Genomic DNA, 24,126 nt, shown 5'->3' with positions numbered 1-24,126 from the left:
GAGGACAATTCAAAATTTAACTACTCATAAAAACCCCCGCCTGTCTCCACATTCAAATTAAAACGGTAAAGATAAAAAAGTTCACCATTTTCTCAGTTTCAGACAAATCGATCGGAATCTGACCGGAAAATGGAACAGAAGAAAGCGTCACAAACGTCATGCATCCCATCACCCTTCCAGGACCTCCCATTTAAAGAAATCTCCAATTTCAAAACTCCAAAGCCTTCACGATATGCAGCAAAGTTCAGTTCTCCTTCTCCTACACCGGTTCACCGCCAGCCGGAGTTCTTCACCGCCTCTAAAACCCCGCCGGTATCCTCCATACGCCGTCGTGGAATCATGAAGCCGTCGGCGGTGAAGTCGAGTGCTGCTGCTCGAAGATTAAAGGCGTTCGAGCTCGAGCAAGCGAAATCAGCACGAAAGGCGTTGATTAACAAAGAGAGATCGTTGAAATCACTCGCGAAGTCGCTTACCGTGTGGCTGAATTTCTTGTTTGAAAACCCTACCTCTTGTGGCTGCGATGTCTCGAGTTTCACCGGAGGATTTGAGACGTCCAATCGGCTGCCGTGTGTTGCCGGAAATGGGAAGAGGAGGGAGAGTGAGGCAGGGCACAACACTGTTGGAGTTGATGTGCTGTGGCGAGGGCCCAAGAGGCAGAGGCATTTATCCTCAAATTTTGAAGATGAAGAGACAACAGCATTTTCAGATTCCATGTTTACGGGACTTAAAGCTTCGTTGACTGAGATTTGCAGCTTTGATGATTTAAAGGAGAGGATGAGTGGTTACCTCAGCTTGGGAAGCTGTAAAGAGGTTTTTGTTACAATGACTCAAGTAACAAAGGTAAAGTATGGAGATGCTAAATTCACAATTGAATCACTTTGTAAAGCCGTTTTCTGTTGAATGATTGGATAATGGGCTTAATCTGTTTTAAAATAATATGAGATGCTTGCTGACGAAACTCCGCCTTCACAAAGAATGATTGGTCTCAAGCTTGATTAAATGACTAGGGTTGTGGTAGATTGAAACTAAAGAAATAGTCAAACTATGAGAACCTCTAGTCTCGAGAACCCTAATTTCCCTCAAAAGGCAAATTGTTTTATATTGGACTGAATCAGCTGAAAAGAACTAATGAGGCATAATTGATTGATTGATTTGATGATGCTTTTTCTAAGTTACTCTACTGCTAATATTTACTCAAGGAGATGATAGCGTGTTTTATATTGGAATCAAGATCTTAGGCACCAATCTAAAGTAATCTGAAGCTTCACAACATGTTTTAGGAGTGTAATTAGTGCGAACTGAGAACTGTAAAAGTGTGACTGTGCATGCTTTAGCTAACAATACCATGATTCAACCTATAAATATTATTATCACAGAATATAATATATGCCTACTTTATCATGGTTTGAATTATGGTCATTTGTTAAATTTCTCCTGCTTTGGTTATCTTTCAGACCATTGATGAAGGACGCCTGAAAATGAGAGCTCATTGTCCCATGGTAACCGATGTTGGAATGAAGGAGAAAGCCTTGAGAACTCTTATGTGTTATAACCCCGTTTGGCTTCGGATTGGATTGTACATACTCTTGGGGGGTGACACCTTGTTACCAAATGGAGATGTCAATTCCGACCAAGAAATTGCCTTCTTGAAGATGGTGCTTGATAAGCAATTTTTCTCACATGTTGGTCTAGCAAAGACCTATGCTTATAACAAGTTAGTGGAGGGTTTATATAGACCTGGTTACTATGAAAAGTTAGGCAATATTGTCTTGAAGAGATTTTTGTTGCTTGTTCTCATACTAGATAGAGTCAAAACTCAGAGTAGTCTGCCACTTAAATATGGTATTGACGCACAAGATGGAGGATCTCCTCTATTGTTCTCTTTGCAATCAGATGCTAAATCTAGCCGTCAACTGATCAACAGTAATTACTTGTTTACTCTTCATATTTTTCTTCTGTAGCTTGTTTACAAGACCTTTCTATTCTAACTCGTGTATTAACATATCCATATCTTAAAAACATTTTAGAGTTCTTATCATCCGATGTGATGCATGGTGAAGGCAATCTACTTGCGCATCTTGTCATCGTAGGCTATAAAGTGACATATCAACAGGTAAGCATGTCTATTAATGAACTTAGTTTGCTAGTTTATATGCTTTTACTACATGGTTGACTTTTTCTGGTTACCGGGTTGTCTCATGTTTAAGTAGGACCGAGTTGAGCCCTCGTTTAACTATGGGTTGTCTCTTCGTTACCGGGCGCTCTCTTGTCTTCTGTTTACTTTTACGGCACGGTTGACATCATTCATATGTGTTGCAGTATAGGTCTCTGATTATTGTGGCCAACTGATATTGTCTGGTGCAGAATCCTTTGCTTGAGTATCACTTTGGTGTGGCTGATTTATTTAAGGACCTTCAGGATGGCATTCGACTTTGCAGAGCCATTCAACTCTTGCAACATGATCCTTCTATCCTCTCGGTTAGCTTATAAATGATTGTCTTTCCTTCCTTTCCTTTCGTATGTGTTAGATTGGTTCCCATTTCTACAGAAGCTGTCACAATTGGAAACATAAGGCTTGTTACTATGTGCTGTTCTATGTCAGAAAATGGTAGTTCCCTCAGATACTCGCAAGAAGAGTCTGGTGAACTGTGGCACAGTTCTACAATTTCTCAGGGAGGCAGGTGTCCCATTGTGTGATCAAGATGGAACACTTATTATGGCAGAAGACATCGTTGATGGAGACAAGGAGCTCACCATTTCATTGCTCTGGAACATCTTTGTGCACTTGCAGGTGAATTTTAGTATTCCTAGTGACTATTTCATCTATGTCAGTACACGTTAAAAACTTAACCTTATTTTTAACGAGGTATGATCTTTTACCTGTTGCTTTTATATAACTAAAATAGTTATGCTAAATCCATTCTCAGTTTACTTAGTTGTACTTTGCTTCCTAACTATTATAAAATTTGTTGTTAGCTACAGGAATTATACTCTATACTTTTGTCACGACCCAAAATCCCACCACATGAGTCGTGATGGCACCTAGTCTGTAAGACTAGGTAAGCCGATTTCCATTGCATTTTTGAAGCCATTTTTTTTTTGAATTAAATAAATAATCAAAACTAATAGCGTAAATAATTACAATATAGAACCTCCCAAGACTGGTAGTACTGAATCACGAACTCTAACTGAATACATGGAATGATCACGAGGACCGAATATACAATACTGTTTGATTACAAATTAACAGTACAATGAAATGAAACGACTCCAAGGGACTGCGACAACCAAGCAGCTCTACCTTGAATCCTTACGACCCCGCTTTAACTCTGCTCAAGTCCGTTATCTTCAATACCTGGCTCTGCACAAAAATGTGCAGAAGTGTAGAGTGAGCACATCACAGCGGTGCCCAGTAAGTATCAAGACTAACCTCAATGGAGTAGAGACGAGGTACAGTCAAGACACTCACTAGTCTAATAACCTGTGCAATATAATATACAAAATAATAGGAAACAAATAATAATAAGGGCAGGATAAAACAACCAGTGATATGTACAACAGACAACAAGAATACCATTAATATCACTCAACAATACACAATTACACCCAATTAAATCAAGTCCTTCAAATAAATGTCTTTCACATATAATTCTTCCAGATAACTCTCTTTCAAATATAATTTTCTCAAATAATAACAATTATTTTTTTTTCAAATATAATTCTTTCAATAAATCTTTTCAAATATAATTTCCTCAAATAAATATCTTTCAAATATAATTCTTTATTTATTTATTTTTTTAAATATAATTCTTTCAATAAATCTTTTCAAATATAATTTTCTCAAATAAATATCTTTCAAATACAATTCTTTCATGATAAAAACCTTTCAAATATAAACTTTTCAAATAATTAGCCTTCAAACATAGCTCTTTCAAGATAAATACTTTTCAAGTATAACCCTTTTCAATTAAGTATCCTTTAAACATAGTTCCTTCAAGATAAATACTTTTCAAATAATATCCTTCGAGTATAAGTCACCCTGTGACACCTAAGCATGGAAGATTAGCAGCTCCGAACACAGATATAACCACAGGAGAGTCTACCGGAATACCGTCCCGTAGTCCCCAATTTAAATATGCAGTGCTGGGGGATCTCCCGGAATACGTCCGTAGTCCCAATTTAAATATGCAGCGCAAACAACAGAGATAACAACTATAACACGACAGAAACCTCGTACATCACCACAGCAAGTACAAAAGCAACAATGACAGAGATGCAAAGTACGGCGAACAAATCAACTCAAGAACTTAAATCACAAGAACGGTAGAACTCATTCACAAGGAATAACCACAGTAAAGAATGCTAGGCACAAGGAGAACAGCTTAACAAGGCAAAACAAAACAAAATGTAGCAACGATTCCACAATATTCAAGTCAACAATAAGAAGCCAACACGAGTCAAATAATTTCAAATAATGGCAAGTCAACTAGGATATAGGTTATCTAAACTCCTTTTGAGGTTGAGAAATTACGAGGAATATTCAACAATTCAAGTAAGTATTTAGGCACGACAATTAGTTGATTAAATATATACCAACAATTACCCAATTTACCACACAATATGCTCAGGACTTTAACTCGATAAACTTTACACATATAAGCCAAGTACGTACTCGTCACCTCGCGTAAATGGTTTTCAATTACACAAATTGCACATAAGACTTAATGCCTAAGGGGTAATTCCCCCACTCGAGGTTAAGCAAGACACTTACCTTTTTGAAGTTAGGCCGATATTCCAAAATAGCCTTCCTGCTTGAATTGACCTCCGGACAGCTCAAATCTATCCAAATTAATTGTATAACTTCATTAAAATTCATCGGAAACAATTCCAGATAATAATGCGTCGACATAAAATTTTATTCCAAAAAGTCAACAAAAGTCAACGCAGGGCCCGCTCCTCGGAACCCGATAAAATTTTCATGAAATCCGAACACCCATTCCGATACGAGTTCAACCATACCAATTTTATCGAATTCCAATAACAATTCGACCTCCAAATCTTAATTTTTCGTTTTCAAATTCCTAAGTTCAAACCCCCGATTTACACCTTAAAAACATATAATCTAATCGGATTATTCAATGATAATTCAATATTATGGAGTAGAAATGATCACAAGGGACTTACCTCAAGTTTTCCCGTGAAAACCTTGCTCAAAAATCGCCCAACCCGAGCTTGAAATGCCCAAAAATGGCAAAAGCTCGGAACCCCTCTGTTTTTGTATTGCCCGGGGGTTTTCGCATCCGCGGCAAATTTTTCGCACCCGCGGTGCCTGGCCAGTCCATGAATTTTCCGCTTCCGCGACTCATTTCTCGCATCCGCGAGCTCGCACCTACGTCCCTTTTTCGCGCAGGTGCGATCACACCAGCAGCCCAGCTGCTTCAGCTCTTCCAAATCCAAATTCGATCCGTTAAGCATCCGAAACTCCCCCGAGGCCCTCGGGACCCCGTCCGAACATACCAACAAGTTCCATAACATAACACGGACCTACTCGAGGCCTCAAATCATATCAAACAAAATCAAAACGACGAATCGCACCTCAAATCAAAATCTATGAACTTTGAACTTTCAAATTCTATATCTTGTGCCGAAACATATCAAATCAATCCGGAATGACTTCAAATTTTGCACACAAGTCATAAATGACATAACGAAGCTATTCAAATTTTCAGAATAATATTTCGACCCCGATATCAAAAAGTCAACCCCCGGTCAAACTTCCAAAAAATTCAACTTTCGGCATTTCAAGCTTAATTCCACTACAAACCTCCAAATAATTTTCCCGACACGCTCCTAAGTCCAAAATCACCATACGGAGCTATTGACATCATCAAAATTTCATTCTGGAGTCGTTTTCTCAAAAGTCAACTCTCCGGTCACCTCTTTCCATTTAAGCTTCAAATTAAGGATTGTTCGTTTAATTAAATTCCGAATCTTTAGTAAATCAAACTCGACCACACCCACAAGTCATAATACATATTGCGAAACTGCCCGAGACCTTAAGTCATTGAACGGGGCGTAAATTCTTAAAACGACAAGTCGGGTCGTTACAACTTCTTTTATATTCATGATGTATTTTGTTGTCCATTCTGTAGTTGCCACTTCTAATCAACAAAGAACTTTTGTCAGAGGAGATTTCTAAAATCCGAGGAGTTGTTGAGGTATGCTTAGTCTTGAGCAAATATACTTATTCTACTTTCCAGAAAAAAAGAACAATCTCTAAGTCTATAATGTGAGTATAATGGTGTAGATTGGTTAAGATAGGAAATCTATGAACATGTTTTCCACCTCTAGTTCGCAATACTGTGTACTGTTAGCCTATGTGTTAATGCTCATTGTGTCTAAAAGAGTGTGTATTTTATATTCGTACACTTAAATCCCCCCACTGTAACGAGCCAAATTTGGTAATGCTTTTCATATTTTCCACTTACAGCAAAACTCAAGCAGCTGCAATCACTTGGACATGCTCCTGAATTGGATCCAGGTATTATTATCAATTAATGAACTCTGTGACTACGGTAGTAATGTTTTCCTTAAATCAGCCCTGTGGTGATCCGAGTATTATTCTCGCTGGATTTTGCGATGATCCATTGCCATTCTTTCATTGTTGTCACCTAGTACGCTTCACACTGATTATATCACATATGGTTAAGTGATGCTTAGAAGTTTGATTGACTAGTTGATGTAGATGACTAAAAGAAATAACTCTTACGGGGTGTGATTCTATACAGGCATTTTGACTACGCTACTCTCTTGGATTGTCCTTTAGTCTCCTTTCTGGAAAACATAGCTCTTTAACTGTGATGCAAAAGGAAACGTACAGGATTTAACATGGTGAATATGCCTGGTTAATAAGAAACTAGAAAACTCCTGTTATTTGGCTCTTATATAGATAACATATCCCAGTATTTCCGAAGGATGTAGTAACACTCATGCTCAGTTTCAAATAATCCTAGCTGCAGAATATGTAGCTTCCACTACGGACCACCCTAATCCTCATTAAGTAGTAGACTCGTTAGAAGATTATTGCTGCCTGTATCATTATGATTTGGATTTATCATATGAACATGATTACCTGACTGTTTCAGGCAATTTGTGAAAGTTATGACCTTAAGGTCGAAAATTTTTCATCGTTGGTTGATGGAAAAGCTATGTGGTGCTTGCTTGATTATTATTTCCGCAAGGACAATCGCTGTTCCTGCTCTTATCAGGTGCTTGAATTTTATCCATTAATCTATCATTGTTTAGCATTCTACTAAGACAATTTGCAGCTCAATACCGTTTTGTGATGATAGTACAGGCACTAGGTGAAACAAAAGAAGAAGTTTCCATAGTATCTGTAATTGATTACACAGATGCAGTGCACAATTTTATTCTATCTCAAAAGCTGCCATTGCTATTGGGGAGGTTTCCAGAGGTGAAAACATATTTTACTTAGTGTCTGTAAAAATTGAGCAATTCATAATATTCTTTTATCGCCCTGGTAAAATAATTGGTTTAGGAGCAAAATAATTCTGAGTGTTCCAAAGAAATGCTGCTCCAACTGTTGTTTCCCAACGATGAAGTTGTCCCCTGCAAATAAGAGTACTGATACAAGTACTTAAAATTGTTACAGAAAAAGAATATGCCAGACCTCTTAATTTTCCAATAAGTGCTTTCAACATTCAAACTTTTTACATGGCTTCTGCACTCACATATTAATCTGAATGAAATACCTTTTAGTATCAGAGGGACCTTCTATCAAATTAGTATACATTCTTCTTTTCCTGAAAACTTATACGTTAAGAAAGATCTCTATGATAACCGAACAGTAACTCCGGCTCAAACTTTTGTAATATTATCCGGGATATTTCAAGTAGCAGTGTATTGCAATAAGCCAATAAGCATTTGCTTGTAGAGTTCCATGTATTGCAGGCATTTGCTCCTAAGAGATTGAGGCAAACAAGGATTTCCTACTGCTACACACCCCACAGAATATTCTTCTTAGGAGAGCAAAACGTATGAAAAGCAACCAATAGCTGTAATCTACCTATGGAGTTATGATATGGATAATGAATGTTTGTCGGGTAGTTTCTTTCTTAGTCTTTTCTTGCTAGAAGTGCATGCCTCCTTATTAGTCAATACTCCTAGTGATTGGATAAGATACCGTGTATAGTTCCTCTGCGCCTTTATCCTTTTTATGTTCTCTAGTCTTCCTCTGCAACTTTTTGTTGAACTGAGAAATAGAGAACAATTTGTAGAAATGAACCATGTTCTGACCTTAACCAAAGTGTTTGGGATTCAAAAGTGGAAGAAACCATTTGGTCTGTTACAATCGGACACTTATTGCTTTTCACCCATATACGTTACCTTTTGGAGGTCGCAACCATTTATATAATTCTATGAATTTGGTGTTGTTGGTCAGTTAACATGCTACCTTTGTTCTCAAACTCCCCCAGTCCCAATTCCATGTCCATCGTACCTTTTTGGTCTGTCCCTTCATGGAAAGTTAAGTTTTACCACTTAATGTGTAACTCAGGATATTTCATTAGACGAAAATGATCTTTCATAGTAATTTTATTTTAGTGGCTCCATTAAATAAAACCATGCCGAGCTAAACAACCAACATCCACTTTGGGATGGCAGGAATAATTTAATTAATACTTGTGGGCCGAAAATTGTATGATTGAAAGTTAGATATAATATTTTTGCAGGTACTACAAGTCAGTGATATACTGGAAACAAACGGTGCATGCAATGGTCAGAGTGTCATTATTCTCTTGGTGTTTCTCTCATTTCAACTACTAGTTAGAAGAAACAAGGTATTATTCATTATAGATTATATGCAAATCACTAGTGTTAGTCTTAATTTGGGAAAGAAATGACCATTGTCTTTTAACAGGATCAATTGAATTTCCACAAGTTATTGGGATTTAATTGTCAAAGTCCTGAAAGAAAACGGCTAAGCGCGGACCAGTGGTTTATGCATCTAGAAGCAGCTGTAGACCCAGAACAAAATGATGACAAAGGTGTCTGATGGTTCTTTTGAGGGATTCTAGTTTTAGAAATTTTATTGTTTATTTTATTTCATTTGTTTGGCCAACGGAAGACTTGAAACATTTATCAGCTGTTTATATGAACTACAGGAAGTAAAAGTTTTGGGTAACACCATGCCTCAGAAAATTTTCCATAAAACCAAATGGTAGTGAACCCTGTAGGCGCTGTTTATATAAACTACAGCGAACATAATTTTGACTGTGACACCATGCAGCAGAAAGTGTTGCGTGAAAATATGAAGTTGTCAATACTACAGATTTTCATTAAAGTTGGTTAGAATAACTTATTTCAAGTTTTAATTTTCTTTTCCAATGAATGCAAATTTTATGAAAAATGTTCCCACTTCTTTACGGAAATAATTTCAGTAGAGGTAATCTTTCTCTGCATAAAGGCTTCTGTCCTTTGTAATAGTCCCATATCCATGTCATCGACAGCCTTTCGTACTAATATAATTTCATGGTCTTTATGACCTTTTTGATAACACAGATGCTGCCAGAAATTTTAAGGCTGTAATGGCTTGGTGGCAAGAGATGGCTCAACAAAATAACAAATGCACTTCTAAGGAAACTTCTAGCAGTCCAAAGTGGTCTTTTACTAGTAAAAGGAGCAATGATACTCAAAAAGGTAATCATCCATGACAATTATGTACTTGGTGTGTAAATATTTTGCTGTAACCAGTATCAGGAACATGTCAATATTCTCTCCGATAGCTTTTCTTCTTGTATATAATTCAATGTGGGTGTCACCCCTACTATCTCCATTCTGTGCTTTGTCATCTGAGGATGAAAATCTGAAATTATGCTTCAGGTATAGTTTTACCAGGCCTCAAGCCAGCTGAAAGATGTTTGTCTCATTGTTTCAGAAAATGCAGCCAAAGTAATACAGTCTCATTTCAGACAGTCAGTGCAGCGTCGCAAATATTTGAGGATTAGGAATGCAGTCTGTATCTTGCAAGCTGCAATACAAGCATGGCTGAGGGTAAAGAAGGAACCATCAATTCAGTTCTTTGGTTCACAGACATATCTGGCATCACTATGCGGTATATGCTTACTTTTTTTTCTTCCCTTTTGCTCCATTACTAGATAGAACTTTTATCATTTAATGTATTGCTACAAATGAACAGGTGCTAGGAATTGTTCAGAAAATTTGGAAAATCACTCTGCCTTTGTGGTTGATAGACATGCCTTTCTTAAGTTGAGAAAATCTGTAAGAATCATCCAGCGTGCCACTAGAGACTGGATTTCCCGGAGACATGTGACTGGAGATGCATCACCGCAAGATTTGTCCACTCCAACTCTCAATGATGCTGCCATTGTCATACAAAAGTGTATTCGTGGGTGGATAGTAAGGTCTTCTCTTGTAAACACAGACCAATCTCCCACAGTTTCTAAGGAACGTGAAGAGAATATGTATCATATAAATGCAGCGGTAACTATCCAACATGCTTCAAAGGAATATACATTAAGCAGCCCTATACACAGTCAACACTTTGCAGCAACTAAAATTCAAAGTCACTATCGTGGATGGTTGATGAGGAAAATTTTTGTGGATCAGAAGCAAGCAGCAACAAAAATACAGAGCATTTTCCGATCTGCAAGATGTTTGAAGGATTTTCATTGCTATAAACGGGAAGCTCTTTCAACGATTACAATCCAGGCTTATGTCCGCAAACGGATTGCTCAAAGAGAAGTTTATAGGCGTAAATCTCAAATTATTATGATTCAGGTAATTTTGTCTTCAAATATTAAATATTTGAGCGTATATTGCTTCATTTTGATTTACTTCTGAGATACACTCGATATTAACCTGCCATATATTGTACTTAACTACACCTGTTATTTGGTGCCTCGGGCTTATTAAGTAACTCATTGAAAGTACATCCTCATAAGGTCAATATCTAGTCAAAGGACTTAGATTGTGTAGCTTCTTTTTTTCATGCATTTGCGTTATGTTTTTCTGTTAGTTGTATCCTGCAACCTTCCAGAGGTCATCAGTCACATAAGGTACAGGGTTCCATAATGTTTATGTCAATATGTGACACAAGTCAAACCGCAGAATTTAGGTCACTTCCTTTCACGAGCAGACTGTACCTTGAATCATTAGCCTACGGGATAGGCTTATATTTTTTTCAGGCTTAAACAGCGTGTTTGCACCAGTTAGCATGAGGAGAAATGTAGATAGATGAACCAGAGGCATTACAAGTTTATCTAACAAGATGCGGGAAGCAAGGCTTAGATGGTTTGGGCACATGCGGAGGAGAAGCCAAGATGTCCCGGTTAGGAGGTGTGAGTGGTTAGCTTTGACGGGTATGAGAAGAGGTAGAGGGCGGTCTAAGAAGTATTGAGGTGAGGTGATCAAGCAGGACACGATGCGACTTCAGATTTCCGAGGACATGGCTCTAGATAGTGTGAGAAGGCACGGGAAAAAATATGTTATTGATATTGAATGAACAATACAATACAAGAGGTCCTTATTTATAGTTATACTATACAAGGACATACTACTCTTTTACCAATGTGGGATAATACTACACTATATACATGCTGTAAACTAACACTCCCCCTCAAGCTGGTGCATACAAATCATATGTACCGAGCTTGTTACATATATAACCAATACGAGGACCAGTGAGAGACTTGGTGAAAATATCTGCAAGTTGATCATTCGACCTCACAAACTTTGTAGCAATCTCTCCTGAAAGTATCTTTTCTCTGACGAAGTGACAATCAATCTCAATGTGTTTAGTTCTCTCATGGAACACCGGATTTGATGCAATATGAAGAGCAGCTTGATTATCGCACACAAGATCCATCCGACTGATTTCACCAAATTTCAACTCTTTGAGCAATTGTTTGGTCCAGACTAGCTCACATGTTGCCATAGCCATTGCTCCATATTCTGCTTCTGCACTAGACCGAGCAACTACATTCTGTTTCTTGCTCTTCCAGGACACCAAATTTCCTCCTACTAAAACACAATATCCAGACGTAGAACGTCTATCGGAAGGTGATCCTGCCCAGTCAACATCTGAGTATCCAATGATCTGCTCATGACCTCGATCCTCAAAGAGTAACCCTTTGCCTGGAGCCGATTTTATATATCGAATAATGCAGACAACTGCTTCCCAATGACTATCACAGGGAGAATTCATAAACTGACTTACAACACTCACAGGATAAGAAATTTCGGGTCTAGTCACTGTGAGATAATTTAATTTTCCAACCAGCCGCTTATAGCTTGCAGGATCGCTAAGCGGCTCCCCCTGTCCTGGCATAAGTTTAGAATTCGGATCCATCGGAGTGTCAACAGGTCTACAACCTATCATCACCGTCTCCTCAAGAATGTCTAAAGCATATTTTCTTTGAGAAATAACAATACCTGAGCTAGACTGGCAACCTCAATACCTAGAAAGTACTTCAATCTGCCTAGATCCTTAGTTTGGAAGTGCTGGAAGAGATGCTGCTTCAGATTGGTAATACCATCCTGATCATTGCCAGTAATAACAATATCATCAACATAGACTACCAGATAAATACAGAGACTTGAAGTAGAGTGCCGATAAAACACAGAGTGATCAACTTCACTACGAGTCATGTCAAACTCATGGATAACCGTGCTGAACTTACCAAACCAGGCTCGAGGAGACTGCTTTAGACCATAAAGTGACCGACGCAATTGACATACAAGGCCACGAGACTCCCCCTGAGCAACAAAACTAGGTGGTTGCTCCATATAAACCTCATCCTCAAGATCACCGTGAAGAAAGGCATTTTTAATGTCCAGCTGATAGAGGGGCCAATGACGAACCGCAACCATGGATAGAAAAAGACGGGCTGAAGCCACTTTAGCCACGGGAGAGAAGGTATCACTGTAATCGAGCCCAAATATCTGAGTATATCTTTTGGCAACAAGACAGGCCTTAAGTCAATCAATTTGTCCATCGGGACCAACTTTGACTGCATAAACCCAACGACAACCAACAGTAGATTTACCTGAGGGAAGAGGAACAAGCTCCCAAGTACCACTTGTATGTAAAGCAGACATCTCGTCACTCATAGCCTGTCGCCATCCTGGATGAGACAACGCTTCACCTGTAGACTTAGGGATGGAAACCGAGGACAAAGAAGATATAAAAGCATAATGGGGAGATGACAGACGATGATAGCTCAAACCGACATAATGAGGATTAGGGTTAAGTGTGGTTCGTATACCTTTTCGAAGTGCAATCGGTGTATTAGGAGCAGGGTCCGCAGCAGGAGCAGGGTCAGGTGCAGGACAAGAACCAGTTGGGCCTGATGGAGGACGCAAACGACGATGATAGGTAAGATCTCAGATATATCATGGTGGTCAACAGGAGTAAAGAAAGGTTTAGACTCAAAAAATGTGACGTCAGCTGACATAAGGTACCTACGAAGATCTGGAGAATAACAACGATATCCCTTCTGAACACGAGAATAACCAAGGAAGACACACTTGAGAGCACGAGGAGCTAACTTATCTTTCCCAGGGGCTAAGTTATGAACAAAACACGTGCTCCCAAAAACACGAGGTGGAAGAGAGTATAAGGGTGACTGGGAAAACATTACTAAATGCGGAATCTGATTCTTGATGGGAGATGAAGGCATCCGATTAATCAAATAACAAGCTGTGAGAACTGCATCGTCCCAAAAATGCAACGGGACACGAGATTCAATTAGAAGTGTGCGAGCAGTCTCAATAAGGTGCCTATTCTTTCTCTCAGCAACCCCATTTTGTTGAGGGGTATAAGGACAAGATGTCTCACGAATAATTCCTTGAGAAGTCATAAACGGCTGAAATTGAGAAGATAAATATTCTAAGGCATTATCACTGCGAAAAATGCGAATACAAACACCAAATTGGTTTTTGATTTCTGCACAGAAACTTTGGAATATAGAAAATAACTCAGAACGATCTTTCATTAAGAAAAGCCAAGTACATCTTGAATAATCATCAATGAAACTAACAAAATAACGAAATCCCAAGGATGAACCGACTCAACTAGGACCCCATATATCAGAATGAACTAAGGAGAAGACAGACTCTGCATGACTCTCAACAGTACGCGAAAAAGAGGCTCGAGTATGTTTCCCAAGTTGACACGACTCACAATCTAATGTAGACAAACTAGATAAACTAGACACCATCTTCTGAAGTTTGGATAAACTCGGATGTCCTAAACGTCTGTGGATTAGATCTGGAGGATCTGTAACTAGACATGTTGTGGAAGGACTGAGTGAGTTAAGGTAGTAAAGGCCTTCTGATTCACGTCCTGTACCAATTGTGTGTCCCGTACTGCGGTCTTGCATAATAAAAGAATCGTCAATAAAATATATACCACAATGGAGGGCACGAGTCAAACGACTAACAGATGCAAGACTAAAAGGACAGCCAGGGACATAAAGAACGGAATCTAGGGTGATAGAAGACAATGGATTAGCTTGTCCCACTCCTTTTGCCTTAGTTTGACATTCATTGGCTAAAGTAACAGTGGGAAGAGACTGTGAATATACAATATTTGACAAAAGTGATATATTACCAGAGATGTGATCAGAAGCGACTGAGTCCATGACCCATGGGCCACGAGTGCTAGACTGGGAAACACAAGTAAAAGAATTATCAGTAACAGAAGTATCAGTCTGAGCAACTGAGGCTACTTGTGGAGATGTCTGCTTACTTGCTCGATACTGAAGGAGCTCATTATATTCTTCTTTAGATAAAGAAAATCCCTGGTTACCTGGAGTCTCGGTCTGAGCAATGTAAGCATTTTTGGGTGGACGACCATGTAAGGAATAGCACATTTCACGAGTGTGTCCAAGTTTGTGACAATAAGAACACTTGGGTCTAGATCTTCCAAAACGACCTCCTCCTCGTCTATGCTCCATAGTTTGAGATGCCCGAACATCCATTGTCTGGGATGCAAGAACAGAGGAATCAAGTATCTGTGATGAGATCACTGGTGGACTTGGTGCTGCAGCAAGGCGGAGTAATCGAGAGAATAATTCATCAACTGTCGGGACAGTCGGAATAGCCAAAATCTGGTCGCGTACTGAATCAAGATCATTAGGAAGTCCAGCGAGGGTAAGAACGAGAAACATCTTCTGTCGCTGCTCTTGTTGTTTTTCCACACTAGCAGAAACTGACATCAACTTCTCAAATTCCTCCATGACTGCCTATACTTGACCCAAGTAAGTAGACATATCCAATTCCTGCTTCTTTAAGTTTGTCATCCGCGACATCACATCATAGAAGCGAGATATGTCATTAGTGTATAAGGTGCGTGCCTTTGCCCAAACCAAATAACATATCTGGAATGGACGAAACAAGGGCATCAACTTGAAATCAATAGATCGCCACAAGATGCTACATAACTGAGCATCGACTTTTGCCCAAAGTGCTATTGCCTTTTCATCTCCATCACTAGACTGTTTGATTAGATGATCTTGAACACCTTGACCTCTACACCACAACTCGACAGATGAAGACCAAGCTAAGTAGTTTGAACCTCTCATTAAAGGTTTCGAGGTAATAATAGCACTAGAGCTTCCAGAACTCATGTTTCTAGACCCAAAAGCATCAAATCCCAAAGACATTATTGCAAATTATTACCAAATAAGAGAAAGAATCAATTGTAATCCACCGAAACAGAGTATGGCAACACAGAAACATAATGCTGAAATATTGTAGATGACGGAATCTACTGTAGCTGTCGGAATAGTACTGTAGCTGCCGGAAAAAACTCAAAGTTGTCGGAATGAAATGTGTGAGAAGTCACGGGAGAAAATATGTTATTGATATTGGATGATAAATACAATACAAGAGGTCCCTATTTATAGCTATAAACTACAAGGAGATATTACTCCTCTTCCAATGTGGGACAAGACTACACTATACATATCTATAAACTAACACTCCCCTCAAGCCGGTGCATACACATCATATGTACCGAGCTTGTTACACATGTAACTAATATGAGAACCAGTAAGAGACTTAGTGAAAATATCTGCTAGTTGATCATTCGACTTTACAAACTTTGTAACAATATCTCCTAAAAGTATTTTTTCTCTGACAAAGTGACAGTCGATCTCAATGTGTTTAGTCCTCTCATGGAACACCGGATTTGACGCAATATGAAGAGCAGTTTGGTTATCACACACTAGTTCCATCTTGCTGATTTCTCCGAACTTTAACTCCTTGAGCAACTGATTGACCCAAACTAACTCACACGTCGCCATAGCCATGGCCCGATATTCGGCTTCGGCGCTAGATCGAGCAACTACATTCTGTTTCTTGCTCTTCCACGAGACCAAATTACCTCTTACTAGAACACAATATCCAGACGTAGAACGTCTATCAAAAGGTAATCCTGCTCAATCAGCATCTGTGTACCCAACAATCTGCTCGTGGCCTCGATCCTCGAATAGTAATCCTTTGCCTGGAGCTGACTTTATATACCGAAGAATGCGAACAGCTGCATCCCAGTGACTATTACTGGGAGAATCCATAAACTGACTTACAACACTCACCGGAAAAGAAATGTCAGGTCTAGTCACTGTGAGGTAATTCAATTTGCCAACCAACCTCCTATATCTCGTAGGGTCTCTAAGAGGCTCCCCTGTCCAGGCAGAAGCTTAGCATTCGGATCCATAGGAGAGTCAATAGGTCTGCAACCCATCATTGCAGTCTCCTCAAGAATGTCTAAGGCATACTTCCGTTGTGAAATAACAATACCTGAGCTAGACTGAGCGACCTCAATACCTAGAAAATACTTCAATCTGCCCAAATCCTTAATCTGGAAGTGCTGAAAGAGATGTTGCTTCAGATTAGTAATACCATCCTGATCATTACCAGTAATAACAATATCATCAACATAAACCACTAGATAAATACACAGATTAGGAGCAAAATGCCGATAAAACACAGAGTGATCAGCCTCACTACGAGTCATGCCGAACTCCTGAATAATTGTGTTGAACTTACCAAACCAAGCTCGAGGGGACTGTTTCAAACCATATAGTGACTTGCGCAATCTGCACACACAACCATTAAACTCCCCCTGAGCAACAAAACCAGATGGTTGCTCCATATAAACTTCTTCCTCAAGATCCCCGTGGAGAAAATCATTCTTAATGTCTAATTGATAAAGAGGCCAATGACGTACAATAGCCATAGACAAAAAGAGACGAACAGATGCTATTTTAGCCACGGGAGAGAAAGTATCACTATAATCAAGCCCAAAAATCTGAGTATATCCTTTTGCAACAAGACGAGCCTTAAGCCGATCAACCATGCCATCCGGGCCGACTTTGACTGCATAAACCCAACGACAACCAACAGTAGACTTACCTGCAGGAAGAGGAACAAGCTCCCAAGTGTCACTCGCATGTAAAGCAGACATCTCGTCAATCATAGCATGTCGCCATCCTGGATGAGATAGTGCCTCACCTGTAGACTTAGGGATAGAAACAGTGGACAAAGAAGATATAAAAGCATAATGTGGTGACGACAGACGATGATAACTTAAACCGACATAGTGGGGATTAGGATTAAGTGTGGATCGTACACCTTTGCGGAGTGCAATTGGTTGACTAAGAGGAGACAAGTCCGCAGTAGGTGCAGAATCTGATGCGGGGCGTGAATCACCTGGGCCTGATGCTGGATGTGGACGACGATGATAAGTCAAGAGTGGTGGAGCTGCAGAAGGTTGAACTGGATTATGTGGAGGAACTGGAGCTATAGGTGGTGGAGCTACAACCGAAGCTGTAGGTGGTGGAACTGGAGCTATAGGTGGTAGAGCTACAACTGGAGCTATAGGTGGTGGAACTACAACTGGAGCTGTAGGTGGTGGAGCTGGAGTGACTGAATCTCCAAAAGATGAAACTGGTAGTACCTCAGAAATATCTAAGTGATGACCCGAACCTGTGAAGTATGATTGGGTTTCAAAGAAGGTAACATCAGCGGACATAAGGTACCGCTGGAGGTCAGGAGAGTAGCATCGATACCCCTTTTGTGTTTTCGAGAAACCCAGAAATACGCACTTAAGAGCACGAGGAGTTAACTTATCTGTTCCTGGAGTAAGGTTATGGACAAAACAAGTGCTTCCAAAGATACGGGGTGGAAGAGAGAACAAAGGTAAATGGGGAAACATGACAGAGAATGGAACTTGGTTCTGGATAGCTGAAGATGGCATACGATTAATAAGATAGCAAGATGTAAGAACGGCATCCCCAAAAAACGCAACGGAGCATGAGATTGTATGAGTAGGGTACGAGCAGTTTCAATAAGATGTCTATTCTTTCTTTCAGCTACCCCATTTTGTTGAGATGTGTACGGACAAGATGTTTGATGAATAATCCCATGAGATTTCATAAACTGCTGAAATGGGAAGACAAATACTCTCGGGCATTATCACTACGAAATGTGCGAATAGAAACCCCAAATTGATTTTGAATTTCAGCGTGGAAGGTCTGGAAAATAGAAAACAGCTCAGATCGATTTTTTATCAAAAATATCCAAGTGCACTTGGAATAATCATCAATGAAACTGACAAAGTAGCGGAATCCTAAGGTGGAACAGACCCGACTAGGACCCCAAACATCTAAATGGACTAAAGTAAAAGATGACTCTGCTCGATTATCAAGACGCCGAGGGAAATGGGAGCGGGTATGCTTACCGAGCTGACATGACTCACACTCTAGAGCTGACAAGTGAGATAAACTAGATACCATTTTCTGAAGTTTTGACAAACTGGGATGTCCCAACCGTTTATGTAATAAATCTGGTGAATCAGTAACACGACAAGTTGTAGAAGGAAGACAAGATGTGAGTCCATGTGATTTAGCAAGGATAAGGTAATAAAATCTGTTTGATTCACGCCCGGTACCAATGATCCGCCCCGTACTGCGTTCCTGTATAAAAACATGGTCATCAAGAAATAAAACAGCGCATTTAAGTGATTTGGCTAAGCGACTAACACCTATGAGATTAAAAGGACTATTGGGAACATAAAGGACTGAATCTAAAGGTAAGGAAGGAAGTGGGCTTGCTTGACCTATTGCAGTTGCCATGGTTTGAGACCCATTGGCCATTGTGAACATAGACTCGGAATTCCTTTGCGAGCAAGCTGTCCTGAAGAAATATTTTCAAAAAATGGCCAGAAAGGTCACTGTTCACGCCGGAAAAATATAAAAGTGGCCGGAATTTGATTTGAATAAGATGGGTAGGCTCGGAATTTTGAGGAGAGCACACTGTCCTGAAGAAGCTTCACGAAAAAAATGGTCGGAACCCTCGCCGGAAAAGTTGTTGCCGGCGCGTGGAGGAGCGTGGCGGCTTTTCTGCCGGATAAAATTTTAGGGGTTGGTAGTCGGAAGGTGATCTACCTCGTGGTGGTGTTGGTTTTAGCACAACACCGACAGAAAGTGACTTTCACTTAGACAAGCCTTAGGTCACCGGAAAAATTACACGATGACTAAGTTCTTTCTTCCCGGTTAACGTTGGAATGACGCACAACGATCTTTTCTCACTAATGCTCCGATACCATGTGAGAAGGCACGGGAGAAAATATGTTATTGATATTGGATGATAAATACAATACAATAGGTCTCTATTTATAGCTATACACTATAAGGAGATATTACTCCTCTTCCAATGTAGGACAAGACTACACTATACATATCTATAAACTAACAAAATGAAAACAGTAGGGGTAGGATCGGAATTACCAGGTGACCCAACTGTTCTGAAGGAAGATTTTCAAAAAATGGCCGGAAGTAGTCGTACGCGCCGGCGCGTGAGCTTCTGGTGGCGTGTGGAGGCTGCTGCCGGAGCTTTTCACTGGGGTTTGGTCGCCGGACAGTGACGACTCTTGTGGTAGTGTTGGATTTTGCACAACACTGACAGAATTAAAGCAGATAGAAAACAACCTTAAAAAAGTATTGATTTCTCTTTCCCGGAATCGCTGGAATTTATGCACAGCGATAAATCTCTCACAATTGCTCTGATACCATGTGAGAAGGCACGGGAGAAAATATGTTATTGATATTGAATGAACAATACAATATAAGAGGTCCTTATTTATAGTTATACTATATAAGGACATACTACTCCTCTACCAATGTGGGACAATACTACACTATATACATGCTGTAAACTAACAGACAGGAAGGTGAGGAGATCGAGCATTAGGGTGGATGGTTAGGAGTGAGTCGAGCGCCTTTCTTCCTTCGTATCGGCTGTGGGGCTAGCCTGTTAGGGTATTGTCTTTGGGTTATTAGTGGTGTAAGTTTGTATCGACACTATTTTTCCGTTTTTTTTTTCATAGTACGGTGACTCTATTACTGGTTGTTGTTATTGCTTTTCTATCCATTTTCTGTTTCCTACGATGCTAATATTATCTCTCTGATTTTTGTTGTTGTCACAATTCTATTGTCTTTTTTTCGTCTTCTTGAGCTGATGGTCTCTCGGAAACAACCTCTCTATCCCTCCGGGGTAGGGGTAAGGTCTGCGTATATTCTACCCTCCCCATACCCCACTTGTGGGATTTTACTGGTTTGTTGTTGTTGTTGTAAGTGCAATACTTTGTTTTGACACTTTCACTTGGCAATGGCGTTTGCCGCTTTTACTTCCATATTTTGCAGCCAGTCAATTGTTGTGTCATTTTGGCTTCTGTAACCGTTATGTTACCCCTACATTAACTACTCTAACAAGGATTTCATATAGCAGCTCATGCAACTTTATCATGATATGGACTAATAAAAATACTTTTTTCAAAGGACTTGATTGTTCCTAGTGTTTAATAATTTTTTGTTGTGCCAGAGCCATTGTCGTGGCTGGTTAACAAGGAAAAGGCTGCTCATTGCAAAAGAGGCTGTTATACAGATTCAAACTGCAATTCGGAGCATGAAATACCAGAAAGCATTCTTTCACCAAAGGCATGCTACTTTGGAAATACAACGGTTTGCAAGAGGAGCCATTACTAGAAAGAGGCTCCTAGGTACCTTTATTTTCAATCACAAGTTTCATTGTTGACTTTTCTTATACCTGTCTATAATCAACTTAATGCATGGTATTCCAGGGGCCTCTTGCTACCGTAACATCTCAAAATTGGGTTACCAAACTCTTGCACTTAAAATACTATTGCAAGCAGTATTAAAGTTGCAACGGTGGTGGAGAGGTAAACTGCTTCACGAACAGAGAACAAAAGCAGCACTTGTCATCCAATCACATGTCCGAGGATGGACAGCACGGAAAAGTGCTTCAAGAAACAAGCACCAAATTGTTGTGATCCAAGTAAGTCGTAGATCTTGCTTACCGCGCCCTGCTTCCTTAACATGCTTGAGACAACTTCTGAAGTTCATATGTATTTTATAGTCCTTTAAATGCAAAAAAATGGTACTTCTGCGTTGTTTATTTCCTTTGTGACTATGGCTGGGTAATTATATTTTACTTCCAGCTTTTCTTGTCACATATTGAAGATTAGCAAGGACTACTTCTCCTTCTTTTTCACTATTTATCTCTTCCTGCAATGTAGATTGTAATATTTTCGCTCACATCTGAAACATAGCCGACAGTGCGTATGACCTTTGCATCCAATAATTCATTTCTAATCCCCCCCTTTGTAGTTGATCACATGTTTCTAAGATACTTTTTACTTGATTTTGTGCTTTTAGATCATCTGGAAACTTGATTTTGTTCGTGGAGAAAAGCTGAACAATAATGCTTAAAAATATATTAGCAAGCAGTTCTATTTAATATAGCAGGAATGGCCTAGAGCAAATCAAATAACAATCTTTAAAATCTCTTGAATCATGTGGTTGTTGTTGTCTGAATCTTCCAGCACTGAAAAGAGGGGTCCTTACTTGAGTGAAATATGGTTCAGCTCAATATCAGAAAACATCTTTGCAGTATCGGCGTTGCTACATTATGTATATGTTTCAAAGTATTTGTATCATCAGATAGAATGGGTGTAGTGAATTGAAGCAGCGTCACTTCAATATAATTCTCGAAAGGTGAAGTTCTTGTGATGATCTTAGGGTGATTTTTTCTGTGAATTAGCTATGAGGGAAGCAATTGGGGAATATATGAAGGTGAGAAGATGAGAAAGAAAAGATTCTTGTCTGAAGAATAGAACGTGATCATGTAGTACTGTCAAATAAAATATATAGCTCATATATGCTTTGAATCACTAAGTTACAGATGGGAATAAATGCACAAGGGTATACTATCTCAACTATATGTGTCCATTTTCACTATCTCAGCTATATATGTCCATGCCGTAATGATTTCTAGCCGTATTGAATGAAGCTCAGTTTTACACGATTAAACCTGTACGTATTGTGCCTATACTGTAGGATGTCTGCGAGCAATCTTCTTCTTGAATAATTTTCTTATATATGTTCCAAATATATCCAAATTTATTTTTGGAGTTGAATCAGCAGTATCTTCATTCTTCTTGAACCTTCTTAACTCATGCATCATTTTTCACTCTCCAGGCATACATGAAGGGTTACCTTGCAAGAAAAGATTTAAGAGGGCAGCTTCTTGATTTGCGTCTGAGAGTACAAAAATCTGCTGCAAATGTTGATGATGGTATGCGCATAATAAACAGGCTCGTTGCAGCACTGTCAGAACTTCTGAATATGAGAAGTGTCAGCGACATTCTTCGTATCTGTGCAACTCTGAGTAAGTGTTTGCGCATCTGGTACAGATGTCTTTGGTTTTTTCTTGTTTTCAATGTTCATTCACTTAACAGTGCATAGAAGGGTGTATGTTTAGCTTCTCATGAGTGATGAGTTCAGTCAAGATAGTTCACCTTGGGATCATAAGGAAACAATATTCCTCTTTTTCCTTTTCCTATGATAGATATGGCAACACAACATTCACAAAAATGTTGTGAAGAACTTGTTGCTGCGGGTGCTGTTGGTACATTGTTGAAGCTGATCAGCTCTCTCAGCCGGAGCCTACCTGATCAAGAAGTTACAAAACATGCACTCTCCACTCTCAGAAACCTTTCCCGATATCCACACTTGATTAATGTACTAATTGATAGCTGTGGATCAGTGGAAACAATCTTGCGGGAGTTTTTAAGGTATGCTATTGAAATTGAGCATTAAAATCAAGTTCCTAATGTACTTCAGGTGGCATAAGCTTTATATGTTTCTGCTTTGCAAATGCTTGTGCAGAAACAAAGAAGAGGGATATTTCATTGCTTCAGACCTTTTGAAGAAGATATTCACAGAGAAAACAGGTGTTGAAGCTGTGCACAAGTTGCCTGCTCTTTTGAAGAGATTGCGCGATCATGTGGAAGAGCTTTCAAGGAAAGCAAAACCTGACAAGAGGTCTGCGCTTCAGTATAGCAACCCCATTTGCTTAATCTTCTTCTCCATAGAATAGATTAGTTGTGGTAGATATGTTGTCTAATATTGAACCTAATTTATGCAGGACCAGGACCCCACAGCCACATGCAAGGAAAGAGCTGGACAAAAGATTGAGAGAAGCTGTTGAGATATTGGAATTGATTAAAACCTCCATCGGATATCCAACTAGACGACTCTCTTACAAGGTGTAAGAATTTTCTTACTAGTTGGATAGGAGTCTTCTTCTTTGTTGATATTGTTAAATATCCATTTAGTACATCATGTTTAGCAATATAAAATAGAAACTTTCCTTGCAGATCAGTTAGTGAGTTGTGAAGATATCTTCACTCTATACTTCTCATTCTCCAACACCATCATTAATCTAACTTTTAGTTAGTCCATTATGGACTCTAGGCTGTGATATGTGAGGTTGCTGTTAGTATTAGGATTAGGATTGTTGTGTCTAGACCGACTTAGGTTTCCCAATGGTAGGAGTCAAACTTTTTGCAATTTGTGATTTTTGACTGATGACCTTTGTAACTTTTGGTTTTCACCTACGCTGAGTTTAATCTCCGTACAGACATCATGATAAAAATTTTACAATATCAGTCAACTCAAGTTAATGTGCTACAACATATTAAAATTACACTAATAGTATAAA

General features: G+C 39.3%; 1 protein-coding gene across 3 annotated transcripts; it reads left to right on the top strand.

The window, feature by feature from the left end:
• Nucleotides 1-24,070, top strand: LOC107824776 (uncharacterized). 3 transcript variants are annotated; one of them, XM_075234791.1, is made up of 20 exons: nucleotides 2-840; nucleotides 1,455-1,923; nucleotides 2,028-2,113; nucleotides 2,365-2,478; nucleotides 2,603-2,791; nucleotides 6,153-6,218; nucleotides 6,491-6,541; nucleotides 7,146-7,268; nucleotides 7,358-7,474; nucleotides 8,751-8,858; nucleotides 8,939-9,065; nucleotides 9,580-9,717; nucleotides 9,956-10,132; nucleotides 10,217-10,818; nucleotides 20,926-21,103; nucleotides 21,185-21,399; nucleotides 22,602-22,791; nucleotides 22,972-23,197; nucleotides 23,292-23,447; nucleotides 23,551-24,070. In XM_075234791.1, the coding sequence occupies exons 1-20, from the start codon at nucleotides 130-132 to the stop codon at nucleotides 23,675-23,677; spliced, it is 4,170 nt and encodes a 1,389-aa protein (XP_075090892.1). In that variant the 5' UTR covers nucleotides 2-129; the 3' UTR covers nucleotides 23,678-24,070. The 3 variants fall into 3 exon arrangements, with proteins under 3 accessions (XP_075090894.1, XP_075090892.1, XP_075090893.1); XM_075234793.1 differs by lacking the exon at nucleotides 7,358-7,474 and having other exon boundaries at nucleotides 1-840; XM_075234792.1 differs by lacking the exon at nucleotides 6,153-6,218.
• Nucleotides 24,071-24,126: the final 56 nt, after the last annotated feature.

The sequence above is a fragment of the Nicotiana tabacum genome, chromosome 17 (assembly GCF_000715075.1).
Source record: "Nicotiana tabacum cultivar K326 chromosome 17, ASM71507v2, whole genome shotgun sequence".
Classification (NCBI taxonomy): domain Eukaryota; kingdom Viridiplantae; phylum Streptophyta; class Magnoliopsida; order Solanales; family Solanaceae; genus Nicotiana; species Nicotiana tabacum.
This window is presented reverse-complemented; position numbering and strand designations above follow the sequence as displayed.